The sequence below is a fragment of the Trichoderma reesei genome, assembly GCF_000167675.1.
Source record: "Trichoderma reesei QM6a unplaced genomic scaffold TRIREscaffold_12, whole genome shotgun sequence".
Lineage (NCBI taxonomy): Eukaryota > Fungi > Ascomycota > Sordariomycetes > Hypocreales > Hypocreaceae > Trichoderma > Trichoderma reesei.
This window is the reverse complement of record NW_006711159.1, coordinates 52,668-67,642: the sequence shown is the minus strand read 5'-3', so window position 1 is coordinate 67,642 and position 14,975 is coordinate 52,668. Positions and strand designations below refer to the sequence as shown.

Sequence of the window (14,975 nt, the reverse complement as noted above, 5' to 3'; positions counted from 1 at the left end):
GAGAGGCGGCCGTTGAAACCTGTGTGCTCCGTGAGTCGGATCCGATATTTCAGATTCAGCACTCATCGTATCAGATTCCGAATCTGCTTGGTTGTTCAGTGCATTCAGCATGGACTCGGTCAACGGCTGTAAAGGCATACGGCCAGAGACACCTTCAGTCGAGGTGGGCGGATGCTGACTTCTCTTGGTTGCCGTTTCATCTGTGGCAATTTGGAAGGCGTCGTTCTTACGCGAGAGGAGATATCTTTCAATATTTTCCGACGCACATTTTCTGGGAATGCGCGAGCTGACATTGGCTCGTTGAGCAGGAACAGGTGTAGCATTCATGAGCGAGAGGGGCACTTGTATATCAAGGCTGTTGGCAGTGCCTTCCTCATCAGTAGAGTTGCTGTCGGTACGAGCCATGTTCACAGTCCTTGAAGTCCTCATTGCCACCAGTGACTTTGCATCTTGTGCACAGGGTTCTGTGGGCAACAAAGAAGACGCGCCATCTTGGTCAGTTGTTGGGTCGTTGTGAGATGGCTCATTATGCGCAGTCGCCTGATCCGTGGTGTCCAAGAGACGACTGCTCGAGGGACTGTCTGGAGCTTGGATATCTGAGTTCTGGTCAGTCGCCATGCACGGCTGCGTACGTTCTTTCTCCTGCCAAACATACCACTTGTGACTGCCCCGGCATCACTTCGATGGTCCACGGGTCTCTGGGTCAAGAAGGGATCCTCGATGGAAGTCTGGGGATATGTCTTCTGGCACATTCCTTCGAAACAGGCAATGATGTTGTTCTCATTTGCAAACAAAACATCATCTTTCAGTGGCGTCACATTCGCATCGTAGCTGTAAGGTGGGCACCGGATATTGAGCTGCATGAAAGGGGTGGGTATGCTGGCAAACAACTCTCCAGAGCCAGCAACTCGGTTCAGGGCTGCCTTGAGAATGCTCGTGATCCTCTTACCAAGGCCACGGCTGGATGAGATTGGCCTCGAGTCAACAGATAGATAAATCCCTTTTCCTTTGATTGCTTGGACATCGAAACTGGGTTTTGGTATGAGAGCTTCAAGAATAAACACTTCTGATGTCCGTTGATGGCTATAGGTAGATGTCGCCTGATCACAACCTGAATTGCGAGACACATGAATGCAACTGTTCGCCAAGGCAGCGCCAAACATCTGGAGAGCGGCCTCCTTGGCTCCAGCAGCGCAAGTCGGAGCGTATGACCAGCAACTTGTGGCCTCTCCGAGTACCTTGAATGACAGTCTGACGTCGGGTCGGGCAAATGCGTACCCTTTGAGGAGATCCTTGGTAGATTGTATGTATTTGGCACTATACTTCAACAAATATTGCTTTCTTGGAGGCATGTTCTCGAAAAGCTTGGCGACCTGAACAGTTGTACCGACGGGTGCTGATACTGGTTGTCTGTTGTCAACGCCTCCAACGGCAGCCTTGAGTTGCAATCGAGATGCCACAACATCATTCATCGTTCGGGTGGTGACAGTGACGGAGCCGAGCGTATTGATAGCCGCAAGGGCCTCGCCTCGAAACCCTAGTGTCTCTCTGGCTACCACTCCGAGCTCTTCAAAGGAGGTCAGCTTGCTGGTGTGAGCTTGCCGGCCAAGAGAGCCGAAGTCGTCAACATCGATTCCGCGGCCATCATCTCGGACTCTGATGGTATCGAGATAATTGGATGAGATTGAGATCTCCACGAAGCTGGCTCCAGCGTCAATGGCATTGTCGAGAAGCTCCTTAACCACGTCGCAGGGGGTGTTGATGATGACTGAGGAGCCAAGAAGGCGTACGGTCGACTGAGGGAGAGCTGATATTGGCATTGTGAAGATGGACTAAGGCAGCATACTTGAGTTGGCAGATGTGGTTGATCTGGATAATGAAGCAAGGAATAAGCTACACAATGAATGGTGTTATCCCTCGGAAAATCTCACGATATCGCGGTTGGAAATGAAGAGTCGCAGCCATTGCACCATCTCCATCGAGGCCACTCCTTCCATTGCTTGACCATCTGTCTCCTGCCCATCTTGTATTTCCTCAAGACTTGATCAATCTCTCCTTCCGACACTGAGGAGCGAATCAGCTGAGTGTGAGGGCAAAGGAAGCTGCGATATCCTGCCACCTCCTGTCAAGTCCAAGCTCCAAGTGCGCAGGAAGTCGCCGGTACGCAAATGCAGCCTGTTGGTAACACAAGCAGCACACATGGAAAGAGGGTCCCGCAAATGACCCGCACGATACCGTAAGTATTGGTAGCTGCTTCATAATCGCGCCGCTTCAACGCGACCTCCCTCCGAGGTCATACGTTAGTGTCACCTGCCGACGACTCAGTTCCTGCAGCAGCAGAAATGACGTTTTCCCGCACCCACTTGCAGCTTCCAGCTCCCCCCAATCATGCAAGGTAAGGTGTGATGCAGTACAAGTATTAGGTACTCGGTACCAGCGACTTTCTTCAACTCAACCCCGCTGCTGCCGCCATTCCGCTTCCGCCTTGTGCCTGTCGCTGCTGCCCCGCCGCAAGCATCAGAAGATCAGTCAGCTTTGTCCGCAAAGGTCCCTTGAAGCTTTCGTCGCATGTTAGTCTCGTCCTCTCGGCTCTTGATTTCGACATCAATTATCCTCTTCATTCTCGGCATCAGCACTCTTGGATATCACCATCGCTCTCGTCACATCAATCCAGCATCTCTTTCTCCCCCAATAAACCAGCCATAGCAGATACCATGTCTTCCCTCAAGGGCCCGGCTCCTCAGCACCACGACGGCTCCAGCCTCCGCATCGGCATCGTCCACGCCCGCTGGAACTCAACCATTATCGACCCTCTGGTCGCCGGCGCAAAGGCCAAGCTGCTCGAGGCCGGCGTCAAGGAGTCCAACATTGTCATCCAGTCCTGCCCCGGCTCCTGGGAGCTCCCCATTGCTGTTCAGCGGTATGAGCTAAACCCCTCCCCTCTCTTTTCCCTCCCCTCCCCCTCCCTCACCTCGGATAACCGTTTTGCTGACACTATCATTCACTTTCCCAAAGGCTCTTCTCGGCGTCGCAAATCCAGTCCAATGCCTCCGGCGCCCCCTCAGCCACCGACCTCCTCGGCGCCTCAACCAGCGACCTAACCGCTCTCTCCACCGGCGCAAACTCCAGCGGCCCCTTTGACGCCATCATCGCCGTCGGCGTCCTCATCAAGGGCGAGACCATGCACTTCGAGTACATCGCCGACGCCGTCTCCCAGGGCCTCATGCGCGTCCAGCTTGACATTGGTATCCCCGTCATCTTTGGTGTCCTGACGGTGCTCGACGACGAGCAGGCCAAGTCCCGCGCGGGCATCAGCACCAGCGCCGCCGGCAAGGGCCACAATCACGGCGAGGACTGGGGCCTGGCGGCTGTGGAGATGGGCGTCAAGAAGAATGAGTGGGCGACGGGCAAGATTCAGGGCTAAGATGGGCTACTAGAGTTGCATAGCGTAATAGCATAAGGAAGTAAAATATGAAGAACAAATAACCATGGAGGAAAGCGGCCCATTGAGAGCCAATTGCCAGCTCCCAGGACTCTGACACATGCAGTCACCGGGCTTGTAGGCTCGATACCTCGTCATCTCCGTCATGAGGGCTGCAAAGCCGCTTTGGAATGAATCGACGGGCTTAATTCCACGATGACCGTCCTGATAGCCTTTCTCAACCAGCCTTTATCGTCATTGGGTTCCAAGGAGTTAGCGGCTATTGTCTTTTTCACGCCTCACGCACACACAGAAGAAAGCAATACGAAAGATGTTTGCTCGAAAGAGAGCCACTGCAGATAAATTATTCAAATTACGGCGTAGAGCCATCTCTATCATGCGTGACGCAAAGATGTCCAGACGAATGATCCAACCATTTGACGCCTCAGCGGGCGTCCCCAAAAATACAAAACATCTAACCTCGAAAGACAATTATTTTTCCTCTTTTCAATCACGTTGCGCTGGTTCATATAAAGGACCACGTATACTTCTGGACGGAGCGGTGTCAGGGGAGGCCCAAGTTCAGGATAAAAAAAAAAAACATCCCAAATCATATCATCGACCTCGTGCTCGGCCTTTTCCCCCCCTGACAACACAACAAGGGCGAATGAAGCACACGCACGTGGACATACGCACACCACACTCGCTCGCACGCCCACTTGCCCTCGCACTCGCACAAGTGTATGCTCGTACCACAGACAGACGCACGCCAAAAACTTCATCCATACACATTGACTCTTCGCTTGGAGCATAAGACAAAGGAGAGGGGGCGGAGAGACACGCCATGGTCGGTATGTGACATCACCTGCTCAGATGACCGAGCTCAGATTCTTCTTGCTTCTCCAGAGAGACCTCTTCTTCTCTCTCTTGTTCTTCATCGCCTCCCAACCCTCTTCATCGTCATCATCGTCGGAAACCGACTTGCTCACAATTCTCATTGACGTCTTGTTCTTGTTGTCAGTGAAAGCAGACAGAGCTCCGGAGAACGACTGCGACTGCATGTGGCCAAGAGGGCCATGGTTGATGGCCTGGGACACCGGCCTGTAACGGTTGGGCAGGCCGATGTTGCTTCGCTCCGAAGGTGCAATCGACGGGGTATATCCATGAATGGATGACCGGATAGATCCCGCATATCCGGGATGGGCCATCGGCGCCGAGCTGGGCTGCACCATGCTCATCGTTCGCATGCTGCCGTAGTCACCACGGCGAGGTTCCAGAGTCTGCTCGCCAACAACAGAGTTACGGGAGGAGAGATCGACCATTGACTGGTTACCCATCAGACCGCCAAACGGTTGCTGGAACGGCACCTGCTGCTGTGGCATGCCGCCGTTCTGATTTGCAGCCATCAGTTGCATAAACTGCATCTGCATCTGCATGAACTGCGACATTTGCTGCGTCATCTGGAGCTGAGCTTGATCGCCAGGAGTGAGCATCGGCGGCTGCATCGGCGGCTGCACCATGCCGGGCATCATGCCGGGCATTCCGCCTCCCATCTGAGCTTGGGGATACATCATGTTGGGGGGGACGCCGGTCATGGGGTCCATTCCAGGGGGGGTGTTGTAGCCACTACCCATGAGCCTCGAGGGATCAACACTGGGGCTTCCTCGTCGCATCGCCCTCTGTCGCTCCTCGCTGGCAATCACACCAACGAGGCCTCCAGGGGGCAAGGGCGACGGTGGCTTAGGGCCCATACCCATCTCGTTGAAGGACAGGGACTCCCTAAGTGCCGGCTGCGCAATGCTTGCTCCGATGAAGGGATCCTGGGGCAGGTTCCTAGCAAAGGCGGGGAGAGTGGAGTGGCGTCGGGAAGCAGCAGCAGATTCTCCCATGGCTGAAGACGGCCGTCCCGGGGCAAGCATTGCAGAGGCTCGGATGTTGGGGTTTGAGCCCATCATGCTGAGCCGGGTCGGCGGTCGGTTCTTGTTGGGAAATCCGTGTGCCTGCAAGATGGCGAGCGGAATCTCTTCGTCGTCGTCAGCCTCATCGGATGCGCCAGATGCACCGGACACGGCATTGGCGTTCGCGCTTTGGGGCGGTGGTGCTGCTGCTGGATCAAGCGAAGAGGTCCTGACGTGACCAAGCTGCGGTGCACTCAACGAAGCAGGAATGCCCAGTCCGTTTGTTGGGTTAGTTTCGCCCGTAACCTTCATCATCTGCTGGCGGTATACAGCCATGTGAGCCTCCTGCTTCCGCCTCTGCTTCGCCTGCTGCTTCGATTTCTCAGCCTCGTCCTCGTCGTCTTCGTAATTGATGTCATCCTCGTCATCGTCCTTCGACGTGCTGTTTGTCCTATCATGGCGAATCTTATCTTCACGGTACTTCTCGAATTCGGCCGGAGTCATAACCTTGTTTCGAGGCGCGCCGTCCTGCGAGGGCACAAATCGACGAGGCGCGCCGTCTCCGTTTCGGGTGCCATTGGAGTTGGGGGCTGGCTTAGGCTGTCGTGGAGCCACCGTGAAGTTATCCTCCTCCCGCCGGTACCGACCCTGCTGCGGGTTGTCGTCGAATTCGTCATCCTCAGCCGAAAGAAGCTGGATGGCAGTGTACGTTTCTGCCAGGAGCTGTGCATCCTCGTCATCTGGTGACTCGTCTGGACTCGGCGGTGCCTGGTGAGCCGGCGGTTGCTCGACCGGAGGGGACGACCTGGCGGGTGCTTGTCGGGGCGGCGACTGATATCGAGGAGATGAATGGTTGGGAACCCGCGGAGGGCTGTCGTATGTCGGCGAGCTCTTGTCCGATGAATAATCATCTACAACGACCTTGGACTGTGCTGTGTTCCACGAGCCGAGCAACGGCTCCGCCTGCGTCGTCGTATCCGGGCTGTGCGGGATCGGTTGTTGGGCCTGGGGGTTGCCTGTGAGGAGCCGGGGCGAGGCCAGGTCGTCGTTCTTGAGCGTAGCCATGCTTGCTCGCTTTTCGAAAGCTGATCCTGAGAACATTGATCCAAAGTCACTACCTACGTCCAGAACTTCGGGTCTGCGGGGGGCTGGTTTGCGGGTGATGGTTGGGGCGGATGGAACTTTGGGGACGGCTGGGATGGTTGGGACGGTTGGGGCCTGCGCGTATGTAGTCGTACCTCTAGATCCAGATCGTCCCGAATCGGCCATGATGGGCATCGGCGGCCGCAGGTCCGGCACGGGAGGGTCCTCCAGCGGCGGGGGAATAGTGTACTTCTTCTGTCCACCAAAGGAGAAAGTACGGCCAGCTTTGTCTAGAAACTTGGATCCGATGGACTTGTTCGAGCTGCCACGACCATGCATATCCGAGGAGGAGCTCTTGGGTGGCCGGCCGTCGTCGTGGAACAAGTTGCCGCCGCTGAAGTCGGCTGACGACGGAGCCGTGGATGCATTACTGTGGCGTGAAGAGGTGTCGGTAGACGTGGTGTGTGTCGTGTTGGACAAGCCGCTTCCACTTGACGATGCAGTTAGCGCACCGAACGCCAAACAGTCGAACGTTTCCAACGGTCAGGCATCTCGAACATGAGCTGAACAGGGTCGCAAACGACTCTCGTCACCGCCCAGGTCCCTTTCATCTAGCACATGATGGGGAGAGGTCCATACAAGCAGGCCATGGGGCTTGAGACTCACCGATTAGCCTTCATATCAGAAAACATGTTGTCGTCAGCCTGGAGATCAGGCTTCGAGAGCAGAGGCCCCGAGGCTCTCGCCATCTTGGCCCCTCCGTCAAACGACTTGACACCCGAATAGTCGTGTCGTTCCAAAACCCTAAACGAAGACTGTCCAGCTGGCGCTACCTCGGCATGATCGATTTCGTCTGCGGTGCTTTTCCGCCGGGCGAAGGCAACTGAGAATCTAGGCATGAAGACGACGAGTGAAGAAGCTTCTAGAGCAGATTTTGGAAGCACCTCCTATCCTGCAGCTCGACGGTGATTTTTTCCGACGGTGCCCAATTAATTTTCCGGTCGCTGAGGGGTGGCAACGGGTCAGCAGGCTTAGAACCCTGGCGATACGAGGTCCGGTGATAAATGGACGGATGCGACGAATAACAGATCGTCTGAGTGGCTGTCAGCTGTAATCGCGTCAAACTTGTTGGGCGACACAGAGCTCCACGGATGGCTGCATAGAGAGATATTCAACATTAGCAAATGCCCGTCTAACGCATGTCGTTTCCAGTTTTCGTCTCCCGGTATTTGTCAGTGAGGTCGAGTCGCGAGTGTGACAGGGCGGCAGTGAATCGACTTTGACTTTGATTTGGGGAGGAAAAGTCTGGACAAGGCTCCTCCTTGTAGGTAAGCCGGCCTGGCGGTGGGCAGGTATTTCGGGGTGAGACACGACCGGGTGGTTGGCCGGGAGCGTCCGGCATGCGCAAGGCTAGCAGAGAGAAGCGCGAGACTCACATTAATCTCGGGATTGACAGCGCAATAATGTAAGCGCGCAGGGCTCCGAGGTCGTGATTCCGGGCGTGAACCCAAAATTGGAAGCAAAAAGCAATGAATAGGAGGCGGGCAAGGAGATTAAAGAGATAACCCAAAGAAAGATACGAGGTGACAAGGCCGAAGGTCAACAGCAGACAAACAACGATGGAAACCACAGATACAAAGTAAGATACAGTGAAGACGGTGAAAGAAAAAAAAAACGTCGATGGAAAGCGGCAGTCGTTGATGCCAAACAAACAGTAAACAGAGGCCAGGGGCCGGCGCGATGAGCGAAAGGTATGCCGATCCGATGAAGAAAAGCCCAGAAAGAAGTGGAAGCCGGACAAGAACGAGCGAAGCAGCCGAGGCAGCTGTTCAACGAGGGGGAGAAATGAGCCAAACGGGCGTGTTCTTGGGCTGATGAGAGACAATGCAATACAAATCCAGGCTGTCGCTGAGGAGGACGCACCCAGAGCCTCGAATTCGACGTTGGTAGGCAATGAAGAGAGCGGCAGGAACAAGACAGCGGACGACAAGAAGGGGTTGAGAGAAGAAGAGAAAAGGAGTGCAAACTTCAGGAGAGCGACGGACGGCCAGGCGTTAAGATGCGTGTGTGCCGGCTATTGACTGGACTGGCTAGTTCGTCCATCCATCCCATCCCCATTCACCCACCATCCATCAGACTCGGTCCCCTGTCGGCCGGCAAAGCCTGGGCTGCGTCTGTTAGGCCGATCTCGTAAGCCATGGGTGCGAATGAGGCCAGGCCAACAAGAGACGGAGCTCAGTGCTCAGGTAGCCCGCCCCTATCCCTGCCTCGCTGCTGTCCCCTTCTGGCTCCCCTGTCTGCACACGGAGGATCCAGGCGCCTCTTCTCGCTAGCCATTGCGGTGGAGGATAGGAAAGACTGGATGCGAATCAGGTGGTGTGGTTGGGTTCCGGCTGCGACAGGTGTGGTGGGAAATTGCCCGGGGGTTCAGACCGCAGTGGAACGAACACCGAGCATTGACGACCTCGCGGACACATGATAATTACACGGAGAGACAAGCAGAGGGCAACAATCACAGAGACGCAACCCCAAGTACCGGCGCCGGCTCGTATGCATCTGCTTTGCAGTTCCAGCATCCTGCTCCTGCTGCCGTCCTCGGCTCCCTTCAGATACGAGTGCCTGTACCATCAGCCCGGGCGGCAACAGTGTGGAGGCTGGGGCTTAGTCCAGTTAGCGGGCGGTTATCACGGGTGGGGACGCGGAATGGCTGAGGTACGAGAAGTGTCCATATTTCGTACGAGAAGAATCCATCCGGCTGGTATCCATCGCTTGGTAGGTAGCTGGTGTTTATTTGTGGTATCAAGCTGTGCCAAGAGGCCCTTGGGAGGTTGGGTGCCCGCGCCCATGTGCGACTCCGAACTCCGTGTAGTAGAGCAACCACAGGACTCGCCGGCATCGAAAGGGCGTCTTTCTCGGACCAGGCCGTCAGCTAGACGTCGATGCTGGGTATGACGACCTCATCAGCTCGTGTGGAGCTGCAGTGAAGGTTGTTCTTGAGCTCGCACCGTTTTGTTGCGCATGCACATGCTTCGCAGACCTGCGCACGGAGTAGTATTTGACTGGAGCCTTCGTACATGCATGCATACCTAGGTTAGTAGGCGCAAGAGATTTGACTTTCAGTGATGGCGTTAGGGTGCGCTGTCCCATCTTCATGGCCTGCTGCCGAGAAAAAGAGCTGTTTGGCATTGGTTGCAGTCGGCGAGCATAGTGGCGTGCTTGATACACTCGGAATGATAGCACGGAGTAGTCCGGAGTGCTTCCAGGCATTGATTCTTGGGAGGGCAATGAGCTGCGTCCTGATTGGAATGCAGGCACTGTGGCATGGCTCAGGAAAACAAAGTCCGGAGAGCCCTGTCCATATGTATGTTGTTGTTCTTTCCCCTCCTCGCGGTCTTCTCTGGCACTGGTTACTTCCATCCAAAGGTGGGCATGCTGCGCTCTCGGCCATTGCCCAGGATGACCCAGCAAGTGGATAGGGCGATTGGGGCTGCAAGGCCGCGCAGCCAACGGGAAGTAAACGTGCAGGCTGCTGTCAAAATCGATCAATTGTTGCCGCTTTGCGTGGAATGGCGTGTTAACACTCAGCTCGCTCCTCAGCACACGGTCCAGGGGTAACTGGTCGCCACTGGCTAGCGCGCTCCCTAGCAGGCGTTGAAAGCAAAGTCGACGGGCCTTTGGATGGAGCAACTATCATGTCTTCAGCTGTATTACCATAATTGCGCACAGCAGGGCCAGGTACGCCTAATAGATGCGCCCGCCGGTTCCGACCTGGCGCAACGGTCCACTGCAGGCCCAGCATCGTCGAATATTTTCCATCATTATCTCGATGACAAGGTCTGTCTCATCCCTCCTTGCCGGGTACTTTGCAAGTACGTACTCGCACAGAGCAGCCCTCGCTGCAACTCTCGCACAACAGTAGCTGCCCTATTTTCGCTCCGTGTGAGACGGGCACCGGTAATAGCAACGTTCGTCCAAAGGAGTAGGATTTGTGATGCAATACGGGGCACAGGGCTCTGATCCTCGAACAGACCAGTGCCAAGGGCTGGCGGCGTCGCCCGAGTGCATGCCACGCATTTGCACATCTCCATCTTGCCATCGTAGGTACTCATAGCGTGAACGTGTCGTGGCTGGCAGACTTTGACCATCGGCACTGTTGATCTTCAGGGAGGGCGAGAGATCATCAGCTCTTCGGAGTACGATCGGCACCAACAAGCTTTTTCCACGCAAACTGTGTGCGAGACTTTTTGTGGGAAAGGTTCCACCTCCACAGTCGCCTTTTGAAAAGCTTTGGTTGCGGACGACGACATCTGCTTTCCAGCCAGGTACCCAAGGTACCTCAGCAAACCAACTGGAGTTGCCATTGAGCAGGCCCACCAACCAGCTGGAGGCACCAAGGCCGGCGATGCTGATGCCGGCCGCGAGCTATAAGAAAAAAAAAAATTCTCCTCGTATGCTGGCTCCATCGTAGTCCACCCTCGGTGTTGTCAGGAGAGGATCTAGTGCTTGTGACAGGGCTCGCATCGACGTTGACCGGCCTGTTCATGCGGTGGTGAGATATCAATGGCATCATGTATCCGTACTTTCTCAGTTGAACGCACATCGTCATGAGCAGCACGCGCCTGGATGAGGCCTAGTCGATACGTAATACCCAGGTGCTTGATAACTCTGTGGAGGCCAGAGACCAGAGTTTTCGGTGGGCCGCGCAATCCTGGATGGATGCATGCGGGGGGCTCAAGGTTCGACGCCTCGCGTGTGGCTGTTGGCACTTCGTACCTCTTCGTCCCACGTCGCACAGCTGCTCGAGGTACCTCCGTTGACTGCGTTGGCCCTTTTCCAGGAACGGCCTACCCGGGATCCAGGAACGGACGTCACAGGATGGCATGATGGAAAGTCAAAAACCATCAAGAGTGATGCATCGAGAACTCAATTTGGCCAGCCGAGAAAGCTGATGAAGATTGTCAGTTTGTGTGGTTGATGATGAGGCGATGGGGGGAACTCTGTGGTATTAGAGAAGCAAGAAAGAAAGAAAAAAAAAAGAAGAGGTGGTGGTGAGGAGTCTCATCGTAGGTAGGCAAGAACCGGAAACTACCTACAATCGACTGTCTACTGCGCTCCTGCCGATAAATTCAGCAGCGACTTGGTTGCTCCTGCCATCCACGCAAGCAAAACAAGACATCGCTTTGTCAGCACGACATCAGCAATCACCACCATGTGTGGTCAAAGAAGCCAAAACCATGAACAACCCGGGATCGGAGCTGTTCCCCGGCTTGACTTCACATGCTCCGGCGTCTTGCTGCCATATCAGCAGCCGGCCAATGCCATGATGCATCATCATTTCCAGCATTCCGTTGTTATCAGGTACTTGGGCAGTACACGCCAAGCCGCTTCCACCCTTCTCTCCCGGCCTGGAATAGACCACACGGAGCGACACGAGACAAGCCAGCGCCTCATTTGTTTCCAAGACACTCTCGCCAAGAAGCTTCTCAATATAGGGGCGGGCACGGCACCTCTTTGGGCGGATCCGTACAGCTCTCAACGACAAGGGGTATCGAGTTCTCCCGGAATGAACTGCCCGGGCTTGGGCTCCTCTCCAGCAGTTGATTCTGTTCTACTATCTGACTGCTATGCTGCAGCGGGCATGTAGCTCAAGCATGGTGATGGCTCTTCTCAGATCACGTCCGGACTGGAGCTGCATTCTCCTGAGCGGATCGATGGAAGCATGGGTTCGAAGCTCTAATCGTGCGCTAGGCCGACCTCCGCCGCTGTGCGTCTCCGGCGCTGCAGTTTTCTTCGCCCGGACTTATTCTCCGACGAGCCGCCAGCTTTGCCGCGGCGGTTTCCAGGCAGTTCTAGACCACCAGCATCGGCTCTGCCATTGTCCATCGTTCGCGGACATGCGTCGTCGCGCTCGTCCTCGGTTCATACATCTAGCCTTGTGTGTGCCTGGGCAAGTGGCGAAGCGACGAACGAGGCCGCTCTTCTAAGACTCGGGAGCTTGTTTGACTAGCATCTCGTAATGGGCAAGCCATCTAATACCCAGCCGGCGACCCATCGCGGTTGGATATGGCAAAGTCAGTCTTCTGCTAGCTGACGCCTCGCGCACCTTGACCTCGCGCTAGGTACGCGGCAGAGTTGTTCTTATTAGCTTGTTGGTGATTGAGCCGCGATCGAACAAGATTTTCGCGCTACGTCATCTTGCGGATTGACCTGGGGATGCGTCGGTTCCTTACTGTTGCCCATCTCGTCTCTCTACTTGGGCGCCCAATTGATCCAAACGTACTGGTTGCTGCAGAGCGTCTGCAAAGATGACCTCGCCGGACCGGCCTTGGCTTACCCATGGCGAAGGCCTCTACCATTCTTCTCTGCACACAAGGACAAATACCCTGACCTCTCTGATACGGACCCGATCTCAGCAAAGCCTGTCGAGTCTACGGCCACCCTCTGCGGCACCGCGTCATCATGTAGAGGACGAGGAGGCGGGCTCCATGCGAAACTCGTGGATGCGCAATGAAGATGAAGACATCGAGAGGCTTCTGAGAGACGAGCACCGGTTGTCACGGATCCTCCTTGGCCCGCAAGCGCGGAGCTTGAAGCTCATCGGGAGAAGCAACCCGCGATATCGCTGGGAACGGTATTGGAAGACGGAAGAGCAGCTCAGTGCCATGAAAAAGCCCATGTAAAGACTGCCCGAGTGTCCCCGACGGAAGTGTAGAGCCGATGAGCTGACTCTTGTCCCGTCTTGAAGACGTGAATACTACCAGAGAACGAATTCCCTGATACAGCAGTACATGTACATCGACTGCCTTCTCGACTCGTCCATCCCCCATGAGCTATTGAACGAGTATGCGGACGAGCTCGAGGCCTCGGCTTTCAAACCTGTCGATGTCCCTGATACCATTGCCGAAGAGACGCCACAAGCATCCTACCAGACGCCGTCACATCTCGACCAAGTTGCCGGCTCATACGGCTCGGTCAACAACATCACCAGTGGGAAAAGTAGTAGCTCATCCTCTACGCTCAAGGCGCCGGCACACCCCCAAAGGCGAACACCCAAAGACATTTTCCGCTCTTCCGAAAATCTGCCCCTACTACAACACCAGGGCGATGAAGAGAATGAGCCACACTCGCGACCGCAGACCCCCGAGCTGGTTATTTTGCCCAAGGAAGCTGGACCGCGGCCGAATCTGCCGTGGCTGGAGGACGGCGACCTAGACCATGACGACCCTATTGTGACACTGGCCATATGGATCAACCTCGTTGCAAACATCATCCTCCTGGCAGGCAAGATTGCCGTCATCATCTCTGTTCCCTCCATGTCCGTTCTTGCGGCTCTGGTAGACGCAGTTCTGGACTTGCTGAGTACTGCCATCGTCTGGACCACTACAAGGCTGATCTCGTCAAGCCAGAGGGATCAACACAATTACCCCGTTGGGCGGTCACGGTAGGCTTGCGTTTTGCTATACGTTGCGGATTCTGAGAAGATGTTTCCTCACTAATCACCTGAAAACCCTAGGCTGGAACCTCTGGGAGTCCTGGTCTTCTCGGTCATCATGATAACCTCCTTTTGCCAGGTTAGCCTGCAATGTATCCAGCGGCTTGCTGGGCCTGAGCACAAAGTTCTCCAACTGAGCATGCCGGCCATCATCATCATGATCTCGACGATTGTCATCAAGGGCGGCTGCTGGCTGTGGTGTCGTCTCGTCAAGAACTCGAGCGTCCGCGCCTTGTGGGTGGCCCCTCGGTTATTTGCCGCCAATTGCCCATTAGTATGCAGGCTGACCCCCTATCTTTCTCAACAGAGCCGATGATGCGATGACGGATGTCATATTTAACATTGGCTCCATTCTGTTTCCTTTGGGTAGGTCCATCAGGCCTCTTCTCTCTCATTCTACTCCGTATTTGACGCCTTTTGCTAACAAACGGAATCTCCACTCGCCAGTGGGCTTCTATGGCCACATCTGGTGGCTCGACGCTTCCGGCGGTCTCTTGCTCTCTCTCTTTGTCATCTTCATCTGGAGCCGCACCTCAGCTCAGCACATCCGCAACCTCACGGGCTTCTCCGCCCAGCCCGACGAGCGCAACCTCCTCCTTTACCTCACGATGCGCTTCGCCACGGCCATCCGCCAGATTCAGAACCTGCGTGCGTACCACGTGGGCGATAAGCTCTTCGTGGAGGTGGACATTGTGCTCTCGGCCAACACGCCGCTCAAGGACAGCCACGACCTGAGCGAGGTGCTGACCTATTTCCTCGAGTCAGTGCCCATCGTAGACAGGGCCTTTGTGCACGTCGACTATCTAAGCTACAACGCACCGACGCACATGCTCAAGCAGCCAGCCTCATGACACGACTCGACATGACAGGTCTTATTTTTGAACGAGGGTCGCCCCACTGCGAAGGAAATAGCATGCTACGGTATGACGTGAGCTATTTTCCACGGTAATTGCTGATTCGGTGTCTATTTTTTGCTGTTATCATTATGAACTGCTTTTGAGGTGGTGCGTTGACGAGTATTTTTAGCCAGCCGAATGTTCATAGATCGATACCTCATGTTTGAATGTCGCGATTACAGTTA

The 14,975-nt window shown here is 55.2% G+C and overlaps 4 protein-coding genes across 4 annotated transcripts; 2 read left to right on the top strand and 2 right to left on the bottom strand.

Moving 5' to 3' along the window:
• Positions 1-1,241: 1,241 nt before the first annotated feature.
• TRIREDRAFT_63710 (uncharacterized protein) lies at positions 1,242-1,820 on the bottom strand (the record flags this gene model as incomplete). The annotated part of the gene is made up of 1 exon (XM_006966180.1): positions 1,242-1,820. A coding segment is annotated over one exon (579 nt), but the record flags the coding sequence as incomplete, so codon positions are not given.
• An 894-nt stretch (positions 1,821-2,714) lies between these two features.
• On the top strand, positions 2,715-3,424 carry TRIREDRAFT_108398 (uncharacterized protein; the record flags this gene model as incomplete). The annotated part of the gene is made up of 2 exons (XM_006966303.1): positions 2,715-2,920; positions 3,016-3,424. 2 exons carry the CDS (start codon positions 2,715-2,717, stop codon positions 3,422-3,424), a joined length of 615 nt encoding a protein of 204 aa, XP_006966365.1.
• Positions 3,425-4,290: 866 nt separating this feature from the next.
• On the bottom strand, positions 4,291-7,301 carry TRIREDRAFT_22559 (uncharacterized protein; the record flags this gene model as incomplete). Its single annotated transcript, XM_006966144.1, has 5 exons — positions 4,291-4,920; positions 5,008-6,105; positions 6,181-6,559; positions 6,653-6,892; positions 7,069-7,301. 5 exons carry the CDS (start codon positions 7,299-7,301, stop codon positions 4,291-4,293), a joined length of 2,580 nt encoding a protein of 859 aa, XP_006966206.1.
• A 5,613-nt stretch (positions 7,302-12,914) lies between these two features.
• On the top strand, positions 12,915-14,733 carry TRIREDRAFT_27599 (uncharacterized protein; the record flags this gene model as incomplete). The annotated part of the gene is made up of 5 exons (XM_006966163.1): positions 12,915-13,078; positions 13,148-13,843; positions 13,916-14,128; positions 14,202-14,260; positions 14,342-14,733. Coding segments are annotated over 5 exons (1,524 nt in total), but the record flags the coding sequence as incomplete, so codon positions are not given.
• Positions 14,734-14,975: the final 242 nt, after the last annotated feature.